Genomic DNA, 22,239 nt, shown 5'->3' with positions numbered 1-22,239 from the left:
GACCATACATGCCACAGTTAAAGTCTAGTTCTGGTTTAAGTAGTACAGTAAATGCATACAAAAAGTTTCGTACTAAAACAGCAATTTGTGTCTACATGTGTCTTGTCATGTGGCTTAAATACTCAAAGGTTTTCCCACAGAACACACACTTGAATTTCTTCTTTGGTGTAACTGTCTCATTGAAATTTAGGTTATGAGGAATAAATCCAAGTCCAGGGCTCAAATCTGACCCTGTCCATAGCCTCAGACAAACAGGGATGTCTAATAAGTGAATAAGTGACTGTTGGTGGAACTGGAGCACTGAATGAGAAATCAGCATCATACATCCTCAGAAATTAAGGTGCAAAAGCTGGCATTGGGGTGGTACCTTTCAAAAGGTACATATACATATTAGGTTCTAATATACACACTTTAAGAATATGCATCTTTAAGGTTGATCATTTAGGTACAAACATGTAACTTTTGAAATGTTAACACCCCAGTGACAGCTTTTTGTACGTTTCTGAGAGTGTAGGATCATATGTGCTGGTATTTTGGCTCATTTCTAGTCGGTGACTATCTGTAAGGAATGCCCAAAAGTGAGTTTTGGTTGAGTAACTCGAGAAATGTTTCAAATGGTTCAATCTGATTTGGTAAACCAGTCCTAAAAATGATTCGTTCGCGAGGCTATGGATTACAAATAATAATGTTGTAAATAATGTTCAGCTTTTTGCACAGACTGATCATTTTGCTTCATAAATCCTCAATGTATCATCATGAGATGCGACTCTATTCCCTGAAATGATTTTTTTAACTCTCGACTGGATGTAGCCATTGATTTGCATTTTATAAATCACAAAAGAATATGTCAGTTTAAAGAATAAACTTTCTTCTGCATGAACTCAGTAAACTTTTTTTTTTTTCATGATTGTCACTCTAATTATGCCAGGAGAATTATTATTATTTCTATTTTATTAAAATTTGCCTTTTTGGAATGATGGAAGAATTTCAAAGGTGTCTTTTCTAATAAAACAGTATCATTTGAAAAAAAAAAAACGATAAAAAAAACACATGAAAATATGCTGGTGTTTAATGCAATGAATAAATATAAATAAAGAGAAAGTTTCATTGTTTTCAGACATGATTTTGCATTTAATGCTGATCTGATGCCACATGAATCAATCTTTATCAAACTGTAAATTGTTTTAAATGATCTCCGTGGAGTGCAAATCAATGCAGTTTGAAACTGAAATCAGCACATTTACTCAAGCTCACTGTCATTAACTAATGTTGTTGCAAGTCTGACAAGATAAGTGTTTGTTAAGATTGAATTTGGTTGTGAACCCTCTCCCACATTTTGTGCAAGTGTAGGGTTTTTCTCCAGTGTGACTTCGCAGATGCATGTCTAGCGTGCATTTCTGAATAAAGCCTTTTCCGCAGAGCGAACATCGATATGGCTTCTCTCCGGTATGGGTGCGCTGATGGGTGTACAGGTGTCCTTTCTGAATGTAGCTCTTTCCACAAAGCGTGCACCTGTATGGCTTCTCACCTGTATGACTCCGCTGGTGCACTGTAAGTTGACTAAAACACCTGAACCTCTTTGAACAGTAGGAGCAAACAAAACGCTTATCCCCTGAAATAGTGGAGGCACTTGATGTTCTTGCGGAGTGTGATGCACTCAGACTCTGTGTGTGACTTCTAGAAGTGTTTGGATCACTGTTTGCAACAGTCTGCTTCACTGTGATTGCTCCAGGGGAGGCGTTTCTGTTCACTTTTGGTGATTCTGCTTTAGATGCGACTCTTGCGGTTGCATTTTCTCGATGTCCTCTGTCAACACAAGGAACCGTTTTGAGAGCATCCTTGATGGGTGACAGGGTCACAGCTTCACCACACTGGGTTCCTGTGGTCAAGTGAAAGTAATGAAAGTGGAAGGAAGTCATAAATTATTTATAAACACTTGCAATTCAAATTTTCCACCATTATAGAACCGTTAGTTGCAGACTTACTTGCTTCACTGTTGTCTTGCACAATCCAAACATCTACTTCCGGTTGCTCCTGCTTTACCACACTACTTGGCTGGTTTACCTCACACTTCTGCTGTGGACTGTCCTTTGACATCGTGATATCACATTATATCTTATATTTGTATAAACTATATAGAAACTAAGTTTTCAACAGCTCTTGTGCTTACAAATAGTTAAAGGCAATTAGTATGGATATTCACATAAAGAAGAGAACTTGCTTGGTCTTGCTGAATTACTTTTGGGATGTCTCCTGCTGGGCCTCTACACCTGTTCAAATGATCGTGCATCTCCTCTGTGTCACATTCACTAATAAAACAATATTAAACAGTGTTACACACTACTAGTGGTCAAAAGTTTGGATAATAAATTATTTTTGAAAGAAGCATCTTATGCTCTCCAAGGATGCCTTTATCTGAGCAAAAATACAGTAAAAACAGTAATATTGTGAAAAATATATTAAATGTAAAATATATTTAAAAAAATATATTGTTGTGATGCAGCGCTGAATTTTCAGCATCATTACTCCAGTCTTCAGTGTCACATGATCCTTCAGAAATCGCTCTAATTAGCTGATATGCTGCTCGAGACACATTTACAATTATAAAGTTCAAATGAACAGCATTTAAAAAAATATATATAATTATTTTTTAACATCATAAAGTGAAAGTGAAGTGACATTCAGCCAAGTATGGTGACCCATACTCAGAATTTGTGCTCTGCATTTAACCCATCCGAAAATGCACACACACAGAGCAGTGAACACACACACACACACACACTGGGAGCACACACCCGGAGCAGTGGGCAGCCATTTATGCTGCGGCGCCCGGGGAGCAGTTGGGGGTTCGATGCATTGCTCAAGGGCACCTAAGTCGTGGTATTGAAGGTGGAGAGAGAACTGTACATGCACTCCCCCACCCACAATTCCGTCCGGCCCGAGACTAGAACTCACAACCCTTCGATTAGGAGTCCAACCCTCTAACCATTAGGCCACGACTTCCCACGATTGTATTGTAAATGTATTTACTATCACTTATGATCAATTAAATGCAAACTTACGGAGTATACATTTCTTACCCCAAACCTTTAGATGGAAATGTATGATGGTTTTCACAAAACTATTAAAGGTCCCATGATGTGGATTATTATTATTATTTTTGCTTGTCTCACTGATGCATAAACAGTAGTAACCGATTTAGAAGGAAAGTCTGTGTGAACTTGAAGGATTAGCTACACATCAGAAATCACTGATCACAGATCAGGCATTAATGAACAGTTACTCACTGTTTGTGGCGGTGCTGTCGAATCCATATTATAAAATACCATATACAGGCTAGGGGAACTCATATGTTAAAAAAACCTCATAAAGTGACATTTTCATGTGAAGGGACCTTTAAGCAGCACAACTATTGTAAACATTGATTATACTAAGAAAGTTTTCTTTAGCAGCAAATCAGCTAGAACTGATTTCTGAAGGATCATGTCACACTGAAGACTCGAGTAATGATGCTAAATATTAAACTTTGCATCACAGGAACAAACTACATTTTAAAAATAGATTCAAACAGGAAAAAAACTGTTCTTATAAGTTATAATAATATTTCACAGTATTACTGTTATTGTATTTTTGATCAAATAAATGCAGCCTTGGTGAGCATAAGAAAAGTCTTTCAAAACATTTTAAAAATCGTAACTATTCCAAACAGTAGTATATATTTTAAATTAGTATGGTTCATTGACTTCACTGTAGACATTGCTGCATGTTATGAGACAGAATAGTTGCACATATACTTAAACAGTTGCATGCACGTGTCTTATAAAGTATAAGCAGTTCCATGTTTAATGAATACCAAAGAACAGTGGACCTACCTCTTAACACACGTGAGACTGTGTGTGAGTGTTTGTCCAGTGCTCGTCCACAGCTGGACCTCCATCAGCCTCAGTCTCTTCCTCAGAGCACTGATCTCACTGCGGCTGCGGGTGACCTCCGACAACAACACCTCACACTCCACATCCACGAGCTTGCCTATCTCTAACACGGCTGTCTGCACGAGTGTTTCCATGATGGACGCTAACTGAGTCTGAAAAGAGGAGAGAGTGGACACCATCTCCCAATATTTCCACAAACCTTTTTTTCTTTTTCTTTTTACAGATATACAGAATCAACTGCTATATAGTATATCTATTAGTATATTTTAACCTAATAATACTAAATAAAAATGTTCTACAGTTTTCATCTTACAGCGCTTCCCTCCAAGTATCCCAGAGTGCAGTCTGGACGATGGGGCGGGGCGACACGTTGGGGCGGAGCGACACGTGTCGCCCCGCCCACCTCAGCGGTTATTGGTTTATAATTAAGATGAGCTTATTGGTGTACAGATGAGTGACGATTTTACAGCTTACAGGTATAGAGAATTATGACGCTATTAGCAGGATTGGAATGCGGAAGTAGAGACTCAAATGAATAAACTTTTAATATAAATTAAAAAGTGAATATAAATGTTGTGTTTTTGCATTTATTGTTGCATTTCCACAACATCCTGTATAAATACAAAGAGTTTTGGATTACGACGAACAGAATAGAAATAAATGGTCTACTCCCTCAACGGCTGTAGACGCTACCTCGGCATTACTCGCTGGTTTGAAAATGACACGGCAATATTATGCGAAGTATGGTTATGTAGATAGTCATGGAGTACCTTGATTTATATATTCAAATTATATATACATACATATATATATATATATGTGTGTGTGTGTGTGTGTGTGTAACAAATTGTCACCAGTCTCTGAACGTCACCAATAATATTCTGAACATTCCCTTGGCCCCTACGAAAATTTACCATGGTTCTGCTACAGTAACTATAGTAAAACTATGGTGTTTTTATAATTACAACTCACAGTAATTAATATGCCAACAAATATTTTTTACTTTTTTTATTGGTTACTTTTTGCAAGGAAGGAACTATACAGGTTCTAAAGAACTTGCCCAAAAACACCTTGTTACTTTCTGTTATTTGTTTTCTGAACTGCACTACTGAAAACCTCATTAATCCTCACAATCCTGTCACAACTAAATTAAGAATCCATTATGAGCAATGCATAGCACATGATGTTATCATCAAATAAGAGAAACCTTAAAGAATGATAGACTGATGTAAATGACTGAAACCTGTTGTCATGCACGTGTTTTCCATAGCTTTTTTATTAAAACATTATACACTGCAAAGTTTAACTTTAAATGAAATCAATTAATACATCAAAACCAGTTGATCTCAGTCCATTCTCTATTTCCCTTCAATGAACTTAACACACAAATGTGTTTCATGCCGCAAAAAAACAAACAAAAAAAAAACAGTCCTTGGAACAAAATCCTGTGTAAACAAAAGCCCAGAAGATCACCACGCCGTCCTCTTCCCTGTACCCTGGTGGGTTAAACTTGAAAAAGGCTCTGCACTGCAAGCGTTCCCTGATGCTGTACATCCGTCTGAACTCGTTCCGGTCAGGAGACAGGAGGACAATTCTTCCAGTTGGCCACAACTTATAGTGTAAAGACAAAATACATGAAAGATAATAATAATAATACAAAAAAAGTTTAACAGCCTTCTACTACAAAATTCAATTGGAGAATGAGCATTAAACGGGGAAATCTTAATGTCTAGCCAGGCAAACGGTGCCTCTTTCCGAAAAACTTCGGAGCACATCCCTAAACCATCTGCAAACCAGAGAAAGTGTCAAATATGCAGAGTCACCCGCCGACAAAATAACTTCCCTGAGGATTTCCAGTGGAAGCTGTTGAATCAAAAACATACATAGGTTTATTTATACATGTATATAAAAGTTATTAAACATTATATAAACACTGACTACAGACAACCGTGCTTTAAAACTCTCATTAAAAACTCTATACATTGTTGTCACAACTGCATACTCATTCTTTTATAATAACACTAATAAAATGTTAATATATACAGTACTGTGCAGAAGTATTAGGCATGTTAGTATTTTCACATTGAAAAAAAAACAGTTTTAAGCCAATTATTTATATCTTTTGCTGTTGTGTGTCAGTAGGATATATTAGTTTACATTTCCACACATTCATTTTGCCATTAATTGTAATAATCCATTGATATATTTGTATATATTTGTATGCATGATCCACATGAAGATCTATTACATTGAATATGAATATTTCTGTCTTATGTGGTGAACAAAATCCACATTAGATCGCAAACCGAAGTTATTTAAAACACTCGCTGCTGTCTGAAAATGAATTAAGCTGAAATGTTTTTAAATGTATTTGATGCTGATGTTAACTGATAGCTATATATTAAATAATCCACAGTGCTGACCAATATAGTACTTGTACATAATACCAATTTCACATCTGAACAACTATGTAGCTGTAATAACTAAAATACCTCTGCATGTACACACGTAATTATTAGTTCTTAATGAATGTATGTGCACAAATAACCTGCTTTGCTGGACTCTGCCTGAAGACATGGTGAATGGTGAAGTTCTCCTCAGTGGTTGAGCTCTAAAAGAACAAATGTCAAGAGGTAGGTATATTGCTAGATATAGTACAGAGTAATGTTTCATGTAGCAACATTCAAACAGCTACATACATTTGCGGAGTGAAGCTGTCCAGGAGAACAGAACACCACCACCTCCTGATCATGTCATCCTGAAAAATAATAATAATAATATACACACAAAAATCATGCATGTCTGTTCAAATAACTTGACGAATGTGATGCCATACCTTTGTAAAATCGAACCTATGAACTAAAGCCATGTATAGAGTGTACTGTTACAATCCACAAAGAACAATAAAATTAGCAATTTATAACAATTATTAACAATAATTATTCAAATTGAACGTACCATGGATAAATAAATGATCGAACATCGCATTTCATATTATAAGATATTTACACAACCATTTTTACTCACCTCAAGCAATCAACGGAATAGCGTTATTACTCTGCTGCTGTAGTTGCCACCGTTCTGTTTGTTTCAACGCAAACTGCCCCCTGCTGGCTCGGAGGAAAATGTCAAAGGCGGGGAAAACAAATATGGGCGGGGCGACACGTGTCGCTCCGCCTCGAAGTGTCGCCCCGCCCCATCGTCCAGACTGCACTCTGGGGTTACTCCTTCCCTCTCCTACTATTCTTGAACGTGTGGCTCAGTGTGAAAGATTTACCCAAACATGGCTCACTATCGCCTTCTATTGAAATGGAGCTGTTTGAGTGCGAACCCTTCTCGCCCGTTTTCACGCTCACAAAACCAGACTGATATGTTATAAATCAAATTTTCGATGATTTCCTGTCGATATAACGTCTTTTTTGCGTCCATAGAGAAAGTGATTAGGCTCCCAAAACATAAAGTCTTGAAGTGTCATAGATAAATTTCAGTTCTGTTACATATTGTGACAGTGCTGTTTAATAAATATTGTCACTACATAATTAAATTTGCTATCTTCAAGACTCCAAAGTAAAACTAATCGACAAGATGAGGCCATGGAATCCACTTAATATATTAAGAAACTGGTCTCGAATCAAGTGAGCACTACATTACCCAGAATGCAACCGTATATTCTAGAGTAAGCAGCGTTCGCTGCGATTGGATGTTGGTCAGAACGCACGAGAGCAGCACGTAAAGGATATCTCACTAGTAAGAAAACATTCAACGGTGAGTGCAAAGTGATTTCTAAGGTTTACAGCTTCTATAACTGTAAAAAGCACGAAGCATCATTGTCATTATCGCTTAGTGCATTTAAACTATGACTCACATTTTTGTTCAATACTTGCTTGATTCATTTGACTCAAAGCTGTGTTGTACTGTATTGTCAGTTGCTACAAATCTGAATTGACTGTCATAATCATCGCCTCTGTTTATTTCAGAGAGTGATGTCTGGACCAAGAGTGGTGGTTTTCCCCTCAGTAGCTGAGCTTGGATCCACTCTAGCCCAGCTGGTGTCCTCTCGAGCAGAGAAAGCTCTCAGCACAGGTGAAAGCTTCTCTCTGGGCCTTTCAGGGGGGAGCTTGGTCTCCATCCTGAGTAAGGAGCTGCCTGCTGTCCCAAGCCTTGACTGCAGCAGATGGCTCATTGGGTTTTGTGATGAGAGACTCGTTCCATTCAGGGACCCTGAGAGCACTTATGGCTTATATAAGGTAATTTGGTGCATATTAGAAAGATTTAGCGTGACTTCACTTGCTCACCAATGGATCCCTCATCAGTGAATGGGTGCCGCCAGTCCAAACAGCTGACATCACAAAAATCCACAGTCCATCCTATCCTATATTGCTTTCTCAAGTGAAAAAGTCTCATCTGAATCAGGAGAGAAATATGCACAGCTCAAGCATAAGTGAACTGAAATGTCAGTGGATTTTATTGCGAGAGAGCATTAATAGATTGAGGAAGTTCTATTATAGATATACTGAAAGATCACATTTCAATATACACCTTAGTGGTGATACATACTATATACAGGCAAGCAGATGAGCTCAGAATATAAACACAGTGTTAACCGTTTTCTTTATTATATTTTCATGTGCAAAAACACTTAAACCTTGCATTCATATCATGTGTTCATCTGTTTGTACTTACTATGTTTTATTAATAAGATGTAAATTAATATGGTCCTCCAATATCTTTAAGCATAAAGCCAGACTGAGCATTTTCTTTATAGTTACTTTTCATGGGAAAATGCTACATTCAACTTAACGTTGCATTCACATTCTTGATGCATCTGCTTGGCTTTATTTGGTCTTTTAATATCACTGTATTTAGTACGGATGCGGTAAAAGCAGAGAAAGGCCTTGCTTTGCTTTCCAGCTGGGTGTGATTATTAATGTTGCGACATGTGAAAGTTGCAACATCTGCCAAGTACAGTTAACCATACTTGGAATTGGTGCTCTGAATTTAACCCATCAAAATGAACACACAGCAGTGAGAAGTGAACACACCATGAACACACACCCGGAGCAGTGGGCAGCTATAGATCCAGCGCCCGTGGAGCAACTGGGGGTTCAGTGCCTTGCTCAAGGGCACTTCAGCCATGGGTACTGAGTGTGAATTGCCCTTGAGCAATGTCATGTCACGTGAAAACTGATTACTGATAGCTTTTTATATTCTACAGAGTCAACTGTTTGAGAAAATCAACATTCCAGAAGATAGGATTTTGGCTATAGATCCTTCTTTACCAGTGCAAGAATGTGCTGATGACTATGCTGGCAAACTGAGCAAGGTGCGATTTCGTTCTCTAGACAGATTACATAAAATGTTTGATTTTTGTTTTATTTTAACTCCTAGCCCTTAATAGATTTTTGTCATTGTAGGCTTTTAACACGGAGCAAATTCCAGTTTTTGACATGCTGTTGCTGGGAATGGGACCAGATGGACACACCTGCTCTCTGTTTCCAGATCATCCCTTATTACAGGTTTCAGATCAGTTCTTAATAAAGCAGCAATATAACATCTGCTTTTAGTTTATATACCATATATCCTGCTTATTACAGAATCCAATTGATTCTCCTGTTGACCCTTTATCTGTTTTGAAATGGATTTGTGTTTAAGTATGTGTGTGTAAGTAAAAATGTGATTTTGTAGGAAAGCCACAGGACAGTGGCGCCCATCTCTGATTCCCCCAAACCTCCGTCTCAGCGTGTCACTATGACATTACCCACGGTTAACGCTGCTCGATGTGTAGTGTTCGTGACAACTGGGGGCAGCAAAGCTCCTGTACTCAAGGTAAATACTTTCTGTTGTGTCTCTGTTTATAATTGTGAACGTTATATTTTTGCTTTGTGTGTTTAATATTCTTACTGTTTCAGTTTTGATTCTATAATTTTGCAGCAAGTATTGGAGGGTGGAGAAGGCCCTGCACTTCCAGCAGCTCTGGTGGCACCTGGACGGGGAGAACTCTTCTGGCTAGTGGATGAGCCAGCAGCTGCCTCCCTCACGTCTCAGGTGGAGAGGCCAGGTCCTGGGGCAAAACTCTGAACTTAGGAGAGAGAACTTGTGGAAGCACTGTCTAGTATTCCTTTAGTCCTTTATAAGCCCCATGTTTGCAAAGATTTGTTTCTTCACAGCACTTACGAAAATGATCATTATCATAGCTAATTACTGCAGTTATTGTTACTACTGTAAAACATTATAGGCTCTATGAAGCTTTCAGAATTTGTCTTTTGGTTTTTCTTTTTTTAATATATATATATATATATATATATATATATATATATATATATATATATATATATATATATATATATATATGTATGTGTGTGTGTGTGTATATATGTGTATATATATATATATATATATATATATAAGAATTTTCACTAATACTAAGCTACCATAGCTTTATTATAACAACAGTGACTTTGGAATATATGCTATTTGGATGAAATACGATGGTTGTCAGATGCGATCTGAATCTGTTATTTAAAAATTGCCCCAAAACTGAATAAAGTTTTAACAGGTTAATATCCATTCTGCACTTTTCCATTTTGGTTGTATTTCATGAATCTTATGGAAGCCCATTTTTGCCATGGGATCTTTTTTTCTTTTATTCTCGCAATTCTAAGAAAAAAAATCTCAGACCTGTTTTTAAATATTTGACATTGAATCTCTTAATTCTGAGTTTAAATCTCACAGTTTAGTTTTTTTTTTCACCATGGATTATAAAATAATATTTTTTTTATAATAATAGATTTTTATCTCAACAATTGTTTTTTTTAATCAGCAAAGTGTATATCGCACATTTCCAACTTTAATCCTCAGAATTGCAACAAAGATTCTGAATTGTGAGATGAAAAGTCACAATTTAATTAACAAAAAAATAATAATCCTGTGGCATATTTATATAGTTCTATATACAGGGTTATTACAGGTACCTAACTAACAAAATACAAAACCTCAAAGTAACAGAACCTTTCCTAATCTGCTCTATATATTTTAAAGACAAATAATGAAATCTAAATGATTATGAAGTGTCAATCATCAGTGCTCTACCAGAATGCGTCCCTCCCCTTTAAACGTCGCCAAAATATCCCCTTTAACTCGCTCGTCTTACAAACTGCAGTGTTGTCAATGCAGGCTGATTTTGGTCGGCGGAATTATTTAAACTAAAGTTACCCGTTTTTAACTTTCTACCTCCTCACGAAGTGGGTGTAACTGTGTGGTTTAGCTTTACGAGCTCGTATTCCTGCTTGTAAAGAATGCTCTGGTTCATGTTGTTCGTGTCGGTGCTGTGGTCTTGTCTGATGAATACTGGACCCGCTCGAGGATACTTCCATGAAGAGCGCTGGAGCCCGGAGTCTCCTTTATTAGCTCCCCGAGTAATGATCGCTCTGATCTGCCGTAACGCCCAGCACTCGCTGCCACATTTCCTCGGGACCATTGAGCGTCTGAATTACCCCAAAGACCGAGTCGCGCTGTGGTAAGTGAGTGCGGGGAACGGAGTGCACTCTTCTCGAACTCATGTCAGAATGCTAGAATCTCAGAACACCGCATAATACTTGTAGTATGCGAGTGTTCATAGTAATTATATTTCCATTACTTTTAAATATTCTAATAGTGACCACTTACTATTAGTGCTTCATGGCGTACTAATACCTACATTCACCAACATTTCCTCTACTTTGACTAGTGACGAACAACGCATCCTTGTCTTGTTTTGCCATTTATTGTAACTATTCCAGTCAAATTATTCGTTAAGAGATAGGGTAGGTCTACTATATATGTATAATTAGTTACAGTAACTATATACTTCAGCTGTACTCACTCTCAAAATGCTGTGTTATTTACAACTCAACTCTAGTCAAATATGGATTAACCCAGCTGTTAGGGTTAAATTTTGTAATACATTTACAATACATTACTGCTTTTTGGACTAGGGTTTCATACTTGGTGTCTGACTGTGAACATCTGTCTTCCAGCAACTCAATGCTCTTGAGGGAAAATTTCAGAAAGTAAAAAAAAAAAAAAAAAAATGGGATGGTAGGGTTTCCTCCGTCCTTCTCATATCTGCCAGCTTTACTCAAAATTTTCCCCTAAAGTTGTCATCGTCCTAACCAGTGAATGAAGAGCTCTGTTGAAAAGGTGTCAGTGACCATGAACGCTCTGAAGCTCACCATGCCCTAGAAAAAGTCTAGCCATAGTCTCTGCACCTAAATGAATGTTAAGCTGAGACTGTTGTTTTTGCCCCCTCTAATGCATCTTTGTCCACTGATATTGATTTAGGCCCTTTATTTATGATAAATCCACAGTAAAATATATAGGCGTAATTTTTAATGGAGCCTTGAAATTTGACAAACGGATTAATTTTTTTTCTTCTTTTTTAAATTAAGAACATTAGCAAGCTGTTTTTATCCTGTTGTGATTTTGAAAGGGTGATGCATGCTTTTGTGTCTTCTTGCCATGATTACAGATTGTCCAGAATCCGATTGTTGACAGATTCTCAGAAACGGGAACATATTACTCAGATTTTGTCATTTTTACATTGGTTGTGGGTCTGTTATAGGATTGATTTAACACAGTTTGATTTTAAATGTTTAAATGGCCTTTAACCATCTTATCTCTCTGATTTGTTAAAATCTTACACTTCAATGGCACGGTCCCCCCACAGTTTACGTCACCATCAAGATCACTTAGGTCCTCTGACCAGAAACTCCTGATTGTTCCTAGGTCGAGACGTAAACTGTGGGGGAAGCGTGCTTTTGCAGTTTCAGCCCCGTAGCTTTGAAAGAATTTGACTTTGCACATAAGAACTGCCTCCACATTGGTGTTATTTAAATCTCTTTTAAAGACTCCACTCTTCTCCCAGGCTTTACATATATGTACATTTGTGAATTTATATTTAAATATAATAAATATACAAAGTACACACACACACACACATATATTATTAACAAATACTTTTATTTTGGAAGTGATTAATTGTGATTAATCATTGAAATCACTAATTAAAACATAATTAAACAAATGATCATGTTTCTCTGGAATACATGGTTGTGATTGGTTACATACCATTCAGACCAGGGATGTCACACTCAATTTCTGGAGGGACGGAGCCCTGCAGATTTTAGATTCAACCGACTATCCGTTTTATGATTAAATGTTTCTGGAAAATGGCCGATCACCCAATATTACTTGTCCCTGAATCAATTTATCTGGTGAGTAACCATGTCAGTATAATAATATTGTACAGTAATGATTAGCTGATTGTACACTATCATTAACTTGTACTGATTTATTGGTTTTCTATATGTGTAAATGTGTTTTTTTTTTTTTTTTTTTTATGTGGCAGCATAAGATAACCACAAACAACATGTAGATTAATGTTTTCTGTTAACAAAATCCTGCCAGGTGATGGAGCTGTGGTCTAGATGTTAGTGCACATGCTCCAACATGTGGATGTTGGCGTTAGGTTTGAATTCGGCTCCTGTCAATAGGTGACCCCATTTCTTTCTCTTTTCCCTGAGCATGTAACTTATTTTTATCCTTACAGTAATAAAAAAAAAGCCAAAAGTTTGAATTATTTAATCATTTATTGTCCTGTTTGACTTGAAACACAAAAGAAGATATTTTGAAGAATGTTGTTAATAACCACAGTATGAACAAAATATACAATGACAGTGAGTGGGAACCAAAACTGGTTACTAAGATTATATGTGTATGTGTTTATATATATATGTGTATATATATATATATATATATATATATATATATATATATATATATATATATATATATATGTATATGTATATGTGTATATATGTATATGTATATATATACATGTATATATATGTATTTGTAAAAAGAAATACATACAGTATGATGTGGATATGACAACAGAAATTTGTGGTTGGATTATTCCTTTAAATCTATTAACTGGTTTTATTAATGTCTTTTAATTTAATATGACTGAATTCAACAGTAAAAAAAAGGTGTAAAGTTAGATTAAGTAGAAATAGCTTTTTAAGAAAACAACTGTAGGTATACTTCTGCACATTGGCTGAAGGGGAAATTAATATACATAAACCTTAAGCCGCATATTCATTATTAATGCTATGTCACTCATGTAACTCAACCAGCAAGAGGTCCTCAGCCTACGTCCATCTCAAGATTACACTAAAAATTATTTAAATAAATAAATGATTCTGAAAATATTAGCATAATCAAGATAACAATCAAATATTTTATAATAATAAAAATAATAAATATAATACAAATATTTATTTTCCCTCCTCAATAACTGTTGTTATTAATTGAAGAACATGCATAAATTTAAACTTTTAATCCACAAAATGATTGTGGTTAATTAATTTATTATCAATATTTCTAGTTTATGTATATAAACTGGTTTGAAGACAAGAAGCTTTGTTAATTGCAGCAGAAATACAGGAAATAGCTGATATCGTGTTGGACAACAAAGGGCCTTTGAGTCAAAAAGGTTAAAAACCACTGATATAACTGTTTGAAAATAGGCTTTGTAAGAATCTAACTTGAATCTCTTGGTGAATCAGTCTGTACTGTAGTAGTAGTAGCTGTTGGCTAGGGTTAATGTGTTAACTCTTGTTTGGATCTGTAGACTCTTAGGCCTCACAGCTGTGCTGTTTCACACACTTCTCCGGGAGACTCAATAGTTCATGCCAAGACAGAGCCAGTGAAAAGTAGGACGTGTGGTTAACCTTATGTCTTCAGCAGAATGGGACGCTACCTGTCTGTTTACTTTGTCTTTGCTCCTTTCTCCCTGTGATAACTAGATATCGTGGCAGTTTCACTTCTCATGTCCTGCTACTCTTTTAGTCTAGTTCTCCTATAGAGTTTTAGAGCTTTAGTTTCTTCATTCATTTCCCTGTTGCAGGTCTAACATACATTATGCACTGAAAGGCCTGGTTAAAAATGGTGTGATTATACTCATACATCACAAGCTTGTGGTTAGCTCATGTAATCTTTAGTTTTCTCACCAGATATTGTTTTCTGTTAAAAGTAAGCAGCAGACAATGAGCACCGTTTTTGTGTTTCTTACAGGGTAGCAACGGACCACAATATTGACAACACCACTTACCTACTGCGAGACTGGCTCATCAGTGTACAGAAACTCTACCATTATGTTGAGTGGAGGCCAAAGGAGGAACCCAGGTTTGCCATGTTTCTTCAATTGTGGTTTCCCAGAACTGGTTCATTTTTGCATTTCCTTGTACTAATATTTCCTTTGATTTCTCTTTTTCATTCAGAAAATATAATGATGAGGAAGGACCGAAGGAATGGACGAATGAGCGTTACGCCTACATCATGAGACTGCGGCAGGCGGCGCTTGAGTCTGCACGAGAGATGTGGGCAGACTATCTCATGGTGAGTTCACCACACACTGTCCACTCTCTTTGTTAGGACCATGTATCTCCAAGATATTAACTGGACACTTGTGGCCATTGATAGTTGCGAATATTGATTAATCATCTGATTGTCATGATTATTTGATGTAGTCACTGTTTTTGTAACCAAATTGTATCCAAAGTTAAAATTTTTAACCAAAGTTACAATTTGCCGCTCTCACGTGGACTTGGTTTTATGTTCATGTTTTAATTTCTTTTATTTTGTAATTTAGTCATGGTTATGTTTCCTGTTCCTGTCATGTGATTCCCTTGTCCTCATGTATCTTGCCATGTGCTCCCATATTTAATGTGTGATGTTGTGATTGATTGTACTGTACTGTGGATTATTGTTACAGCCATTCAACAAAGGGACATTTAAGAGCATAAGGAAATGCCATCAAATGTGGACTCGTGTCAGTTTCCTGAGTGGTAGGGAGAAGCAGAAAAGTCATAATTTGGCGGAAATTTTACTGCAGTTTAAAGGAAAAGTTCACCGAAACAAAAAAAAGCTAGAAATGTACTCATCCTCGGGCCATCTGAGATGTAGATGAGTTTGTTTCTTCATAGAAACAGATTTGGGGATATTTGGAGAAAAATGACATGAGCAGTGGATCTTCTGCAGTGAATGGGTGCCGTCAGAATGAGTCCAAACAGCTGAAAAAAAAACATCACAATAATATACAAGTAATCCACACGACTCCAGTCCATCAGTTAATGTCTTGAAGTGAAACATGGTAACCATTACTTTCTGTCCTCTATCTATAATATTGCTTTCTCCAGAAATATTTGTCTTATCTGAATCAGAAGAGAAATATTAACAAATAAAGTACTGTTTACAAGCCAAAACAGTCTTGAATAGGTAAGTGAATAGGTAAGTTTTATGTGAGAGTACAACAGGGGACAAACCTTTTAACTGGAGGAAGCGTTATGGATTATGGACTGGTATTTTGACCAGAAGTGACTGTTTAAATGATGACCCTCAATAGCTATGTGTGCACACTCATTAAGAACATATAATTCTTGAAGGCTCTGGAATTAAAGCAAGACTTACAGTTTCTGTCAAAAAAATGAATAAACAGCTTTCTTATTGCACAAGGAGAAATATCTTAATGGGGGACCCTTGAATACTCTATTGGATGCAATCAATAACATTGAACACCACTGATTTATTTGATGGTTGTACTTTGTGATCTGCCTTTTGATTATCTTGAGTAAACTTTGTTTTTGTAGGCAGCTTGTTTATGCATGCATGAAAATGTATTATTTTATCTTCCCAGATGATTGATTGTGATAATCTCCTGATCAACCGAGATGTCATATGGAAACTAATAAAAGAGAACAAGACAATTGTGGCACCAATGATGGAGTCTCGTGCTGCCTACTCAAACTTCTGGTGTGGAATGACATTCCAGGTAAAGCTCCTCTGAACGTGTGTGTGTGTGTGAGATCTTTCATAACACTTTCTCCAGAAATATGAAGACATCTCATCAAACTTCTCCAGGGCTACTATAAACGAACCCCAGCCTACATCCCCATGCGCAAGCAAGTGCGTAGGGGTTGCTTTGCCGTTCCAATGGTGCATTCGACTTTCCTGGTTGACCTGCGGAAAGAAGCTTCCAGACTGCTTGCTTTTCACCCACCACATCCAGACTACACCTGGGCCTTTGATGACATTATAGTCTTTGCTTTTTCAGCCCGCATGGCAGGTGGGTGCCACAACAGATACCCACAATGTATGCTTGTCTGCCTAAAATTCAAATTATATATGTTGTTCCAAATCATCTGTTATGTTCCACCGTAGAAACAACATTAATCAGGTTTGAATAAATAAAAATAGAAATTACATTTTTGTGTGTACTGTTCCTTTAAGAGGATATTGTGCATAACGTTTCATTTTAGTTTTATTTGTATTCTCTGTGGTTTTTGCAGGGGTCCAAATGTTCATTTGTAACAGGGAGACTTATGGTCATCTCCCAGTGCCTCTTCGTGCGCACAGCACCATGCAGGATGAAGCCGACAGCTTCATTCATACCGTCCTGGAGGTCAATGGTACGTTTCAGCTTTACAAAGAAGAGAACAGTCTGGAAATGCTTGGTCAAATGTAACAATTTAATTTTAATTTACAGTGAGAAATCCTCCAGTTGAGCTTTCCAGATACTTGCCCAAACCTGTCAAAAGACCTGACAAAATGGGCTTTGATGAGGTAAAAGTGTGGGTTGATTGTATTGATTGGTATGGTTCTTTGGTAGCGTTGTATTCAGTATGTGCTCTTATGTGTTATATAAGGTGTTTATGATCAACCTGAAGCGGCGGGCCGACCGTCGTGAGCGCATGCTGAGGGCATTGAGAGAGCAAGAAATCGACTGCAAGATTATCGCTGCTGTTGATGGCAAGTGAGTTAGCTTCTGTTACCTTCAAACAAATGCAGCATTCATTCCCAGGATGAAACATTTACTCACAGACTTTCTTTTTACACCAGAGCTATGAACGTCAGTGAGATCCATGCTATGGGAATCCACATGCTTCCTGGCTACAGTGACCCATACCACGGCAGACCTCTGACGAGAGGAGAGCTGGGCTGCTTCCTGTCCCACTATAACATCTGGAAAGAGGTCTGGCTTATATTCCAGTTTGTAGTTCTGTTTCAAGATTTAGTGAGCTGCCTTACTGTCTTCTGCCTACATAGACTATGTATGTATAAGACTGCATTTATTTGATCAAATATACAGTTAAAACACCAATATTGTGAAATATTATTACTAATTAAATTCAGATTTATTCCTGTGATGCAAAGTTAAATTTTCAGCATCATTTCTCCAGTTTTAAGTGTCACATGATTCTTCTAATATGCTGATCTGCTGCTCAAGAATAATTTCTTATTCTTTTGAAAACATGTGATTAAAACATAACAATTTTTTATATTTTAATATTTTTGTGGAAACCATGACATTTGTTTTGAAGTTCAAAAGAAAAGCATTTATTTGAAATAGAAGTTATAAACATTATAAATGTAAAATAATTTTTTTATCAATTTAATACATCCTAGCTGAATAAAAGTTATATAAGTATCATAAGCAGGAGTCTCGGGTTTCTAATTCGGCAGCTCACTAGGTTTTGGAAGAGGTTGTGAATATAGACTAAGGGTTTTTTATGTGCATCCAAAGCTTTGTTTCTATGTTGTACTACACAGATTGTAGACCGAGGCCTGAAGACCTCACTGGTGCTTGAAGATGATTTGCGGTTTGAGATTTTCTTCAAGCGCCGCCTGCAGAATCTGATAAGTGAGGTGGAGAGTGAGGGTCTGGACTGGGACCTCATGTGAGCGGCTCTTTTTGTCTTCAGTCTACGGTTTTTGAGTTATGTATTGATGGGAGATTTATACATATTGGTTATTCTGTACCCTTGCAGTTATATTGGGAGGAAGAGGATGCAAGTGGACCGGCCTGAAAAAGCAGTCCCGAATATTCGCAACCTGGTGGAGGCGGACTATTCCTATTGGACCTTGGGTTACATGATGTCATTACAAGGAGCCAAAAAGCTCCTCAAAGCAGAACCACTCACTAAAATGTTGCCTGTGGACGAATTCCTTCCTGTAATGTTTAATAAGCATCCTGTGTAAGTACTACAAATGGAGGAAAATCATCTGCACATCCCATTTATGCCAGTAGCATTGCATCTAGTTCTTGATCAATTATTCCACAATAAGTATTTTCTAGAATATATAGAGAAGGTCCTATGATTTATAGTCTAAAGCAAGTTTTAGAATGTAATTGATACCAGTCAGTCAAACACACTGAACACCAAAACATACAGTACATGCTCACACACACAAATTGCGAGAAATACAATTGTGAGTTTTCATCTCACAGTTCTGACTTTTTTCTCAGATTTGTAAGATACAAACCCACAATTGCAATTTGCAGTTACATTTTTATTTTCATTCAGTGGTGGAAACAGTTTCCATAGTGAACTGAATGTATTGTTTTGAACACTAATTAATTACATTGCATATTAATTACAACTAAATGTGAATGCATTATAGTTTAAACTTAAATGCAATTTAGTTGAACCCTAGCTACTGCATTGCAATCTCCAGAATATCCTGTCAGTTTTCATAAAATGTATTCATTATTATTATTATATGTGTTGTATAAGTCTGAAATCACTTCTTTGTCTTCATCTTCATCCACATCAAATACCATCATCTTCAGATCAGACTACATGGAGCAGTTTGAGACGAGGGACCTGAAAGCATTCTCAGCGGAGCCCTTGCTTGTGTTTCCTACACACTACACGGGTGAAGCAGGGTACATCAGTGACACCGAAACCTCCACAGTGTGGGACAATGAGAAAGTGCATACAGACTGGGACAGGAAGCACTCGGGTAAAACCCAGGAACAGGCTGAGATCAGCACAGAGGCCCAAAACACAGATGTGCTCCAGTCTCCTCTGGACAGGACAGCCCGGGACGAACTATGAGAGACTAGAACTGCTTCTGGGGGGCGAAGTCTGGTTCCACTATAAGCACAATATAACTCATCAGAAGATGCCTTTTTAAAGATTTTTTTAAATCTGTAAAAAAAAAAAAAAAAGAAATGTTTTCAGATTAAACGTTTGTCCATTTATTGTTGATCAGATTTGTGACAGAGGCCTGACTGCACTTTGCCATGACAGCAGCACCTGTTCTTCACTGTATCCTGCGATAAAAATGTCAGGTGCCAGCTTCATGGAAATCTTCTTAAGAAAGAAGTTAGCAAATTTACAAAAATAAGGTTTAGTTAGTAAGGATGAAAAATTCTTAAAGGAATATTTTTTTGAATGAAAATTTGTCGAAAATGTGCTCAACCTCGGGCCGTCTAAGATGTCTTTGTTTTTTTTTCATCAAAACAGATTTTGGAGGATCCACTTACATCACTTGCTCACCAGTGGATCCTCTGCAGTGAATGGGCGCCGTCAGAATGAGAGTCCAAACAGCTGATTGAAACAACACAATAATCCACACGACTCCTGTTCAACATTTAACATCATAGGAAGTGTAAAGCTTCATGTTTATAAGAAATGAATCCACCATTATGCCATTTTAATTTACATCATTGCTTCTGGTCAAAATAATTGTCCATAATCAATAATAATGCTTCCTTCAGTGAAAACGTCGCTGAGTCTGAAATGGGTGAAATATAAACAGATCAATCCCCATTTACAAGTAAAAACACTTTCTAAACCATTAAATGTCAGTGGATTTTGAGGTTCAGGACAACAGGAGATGCTAGTTTTCACTGGAGGAAGTGTTATTGCAGATTATTGATTTGTGTATTTTGGCCACATGTGCCTTAATGTTAAGATTTGTTTCTATAGATTACGTAAATCATTAATTGATGGACTGGAATGGAGACGTGTGGATTATTGTGATGGTTTTATCACCTGTTTAGACTCTCATTCTGACGGCACCCATTCACTGCAGAGGATCCATTGGTGAGCAATTGATGTAACGCTACATTTCTCCAAAATCTGTTCTTATGAAGAAAATTGCAGTTAAGAAGAATTTTATCTTAAAGATATTTTGTGAATCCCTTCACACTTTGATTAATCATGTAATTAATATTTTTCTTTCCATACATGAACATAGTCATTCTTAACAATAATACTCAAGACATGAAACATGTTATTTTAAGACATGAAGCATGTTATTTTAACTTGAGGGATGTCGTTATTTTTAGGTCTTGATACCATTACCCTCTTCAGTGGTGTTTCAGACTGTTACTTCCCTTCATCAAAGCCAACAGCCATACACTCCTCACTGTGTGGTCTTTCTGTCGTATCATCAGGACAGCAATTAAAGGTCTTCACACATTCCACACAGCAGCATTCCCAGTTTTTGGTTCGGACTTTAAATGTGCTAGATATTATTTTTTTTCAATGCACTGTTTAGTCACAATGTCATACTATCACTATGTATGTAACTGTGACTCTATTCCCCAACTGTGCTTTAAAAATAAAAAATGGTTAAAAATTTTTCAATCTCCAAAAAAAAAAAAAAAAAAAGTATGTCTCTCTTTTTCAGCAGATTTGTTCGATTCTGCATGTAATTTCTGTAAACGACGGGCCGTTTAATCGTACCACTTTGTCAGTCATATCAACATCTATATCTGTCTTCCAGGTTTAATTATATCACAGCTGCGTAGCCACAAGACAAACATGATGATGCTGGCACAGCCCCGCAAACCATTTTCCTGCATGCTGAAGATAGATGATGTGACGACTGCTTTGAGTTTCGATCTCAATTCGCTGGTGGGTAAAATGAGCTTAAACGCTTGAGAGGATATCTAAAAAGAGAATCAGAACCAACTTTTGTGTATTATAGAATGTTATGCAGTCACTGCTTATTGTACCAGTGTCATGACAGAAGCTATCATGATGTTACATGGCTTTGAGAGACTGACTCCCAAAACAAAATGTGTTTATTAGTTAATTTATTAATTCAGTTTTTCAGTTTGTGCTGTGGATGTTGTATTTAGACGTAAAACTGATCGCTGAATGTACCTTGAAATTCTTACCTGTGTCACTAAGTGCTTTATATTTGAACAAAAGTCAAGGGTAGAGGCCTGTACAGAATGAAGTCCAGTAAACAAAAAGTCCCTCAGTACATAGACGGACAGAGTCAGAGAATCTGATGGTTGGGGGGAGTGGATAGTTTTTCGTGTATGTGTGTTATACTGCATCTCAAACCATAAACAGAAGTGGTTGAATGCATCTGTGTGTGATAATCGCAGGCCTGTGGCAGGGGCTTGACAGGCTGCTTCTTGCTGTGTTGAGGGCTGATTTATCTCCTGATCTGAATGCATCATCTCGGG

At 37.0% G+C, this 22,239-nt stretch overlaps 3 protein-coding genes across 6 annotated transcripts; 2 read left to right on the top strand and 1 right to left on the bottom strand.

The window, feature by feature from the left end:
• Nucleotides 1-1,051: 1,051 nt before the first annotated feature.
• LOC113051223 (zinc finger protein 79) lies at nucleotides 1,052-4,255 on the bottom strand. 3 transcript variants are annotated; one of them, XM_026214777.1, is made up of 4 exons: nucleotides 3,873-4,255; nucleotides 2,204-2,309; nucleotides 1,986-2,088; nucleotides 1,052-1,879 (listed from the first exon to the last, which is right to left on the bottom strand). In XM_026214777.1, the coding sequence occupies exons 1-4, from the start codon at nucleotides 4,109-4,111 to the stop codon at nucleotides 1,260-1,262; spliced, it is 1,068 nt and encodes a 355-aa protein (XP_026070562.1). In that variant the 5' UTR covers nucleotides 4,112-4,255; the 3' UTR covers nucleotides 1,052-1,259. The 3 variants fall into 3 exon arrangements, with proteins under 3 accessions (XP_026070562.1, XP_026070570.1, XP_026070578.1); XM_026214785.1 differs by having other exon boundaries at nucleotides 2,222-2,309; XM_026214793.1 differs by having other exon boundaries at nucleotides 2,240-2,309.
• A 3,348-nt stretch (nucleotides 4,256-7,603) lies between these two features.
• Nucleotides 7,604-10,214, top strand: LOC113051182 (6-phosphogluconolactonase-like). The gene is made up of 6 exons (XM_026214767.1): nucleotides 7,604-7,697; nucleotides 7,910-8,179; nucleotides 9,148-9,255; nucleotides 9,347-9,448; nucleotides 9,618-9,758; nucleotides 9,864-10,214. The coding sequence occupies exons 2-6, from the start codon at nucleotides 7,916-7,918 to the stop codon at nucleotides 10,008-10,010; spliced, it is 762 nt and encodes a 253-aa protein (XP_026070552.1). The 5' UTR covers nucleotides 7,604-7,697; nucleotides 7,910-7,915; the 3' UTR covers nucleotides 10,011-10,214.
• An 845-nt stretch (nucleotides 10,215-11,059) lies between these two features.
• On the top strand, nucleotides 11,060-21,994 carry LOC113051169 (procollagen galactosyltransferase 1-like). 2 transcript variants are annotated; one of them, XR_003276875.1, is made up of 13 exons: nucleotides 11,060-11,448; nucleotides 15,045-15,155; nucleotides 15,251-15,368; nucleotides 16,666-16,800; nucleotides 16,890-17,094; nucleotides 17,318-17,437; nucleotides 17,515-17,591; nucleotides 17,675-17,781; nucleotides 17,868-18,000; nucleotides 18,579-18,706; nucleotides 18,797-19,003; nucleotides 19,600-21,227; nucleotides 21,546-21,994. XR_003276875.1 is itself a non-coding variant. In XM_026214762.1 (12 exons), exons 1-12 carry the CDS (start codon nucleotides 11,228-11,230, stop codon nucleotides 19,865-19,867), a joined length of 1,830 nt encoding a protein of 609 aa, XP_026070547.1. In that variant the 5' UTR covers nucleotides 11,060-11,227; the 3' UTR covers nucleotides 19,868-21,488. The 2 variants fall into 2 exon arrangements, 1 of the variants encoding a protein (XP_026070547.1); XM_026214762.1 differs by lacking the exon at nucleotides 21,546-21,994 and having other exon boundaries at nucleotides 19,600-21,488.
• The last annotated feature ends 245 nt before the right edge of the window (nucleotides 21,995-22,239 follow it).

The sequence above is a fragment of the Carassius auratus genome, chromosome 3 (genome assembly GCF_003368295.1).
Source record: "Carassius auratus strain Wakin chromosome 3, ASM336829v1, whole genome shotgun sequence".
Classification (NCBI taxonomy): Eukaryota; Metazoa; Chordata; class Actinopteri; order Cypriniformes; family Cyprinidae; genus Carassius; species Carassius auratus.
Note: the sequence above shows the minus strand (reverse complement) of the source record. Positions and strands in the feature narration are given on the sequence as shown.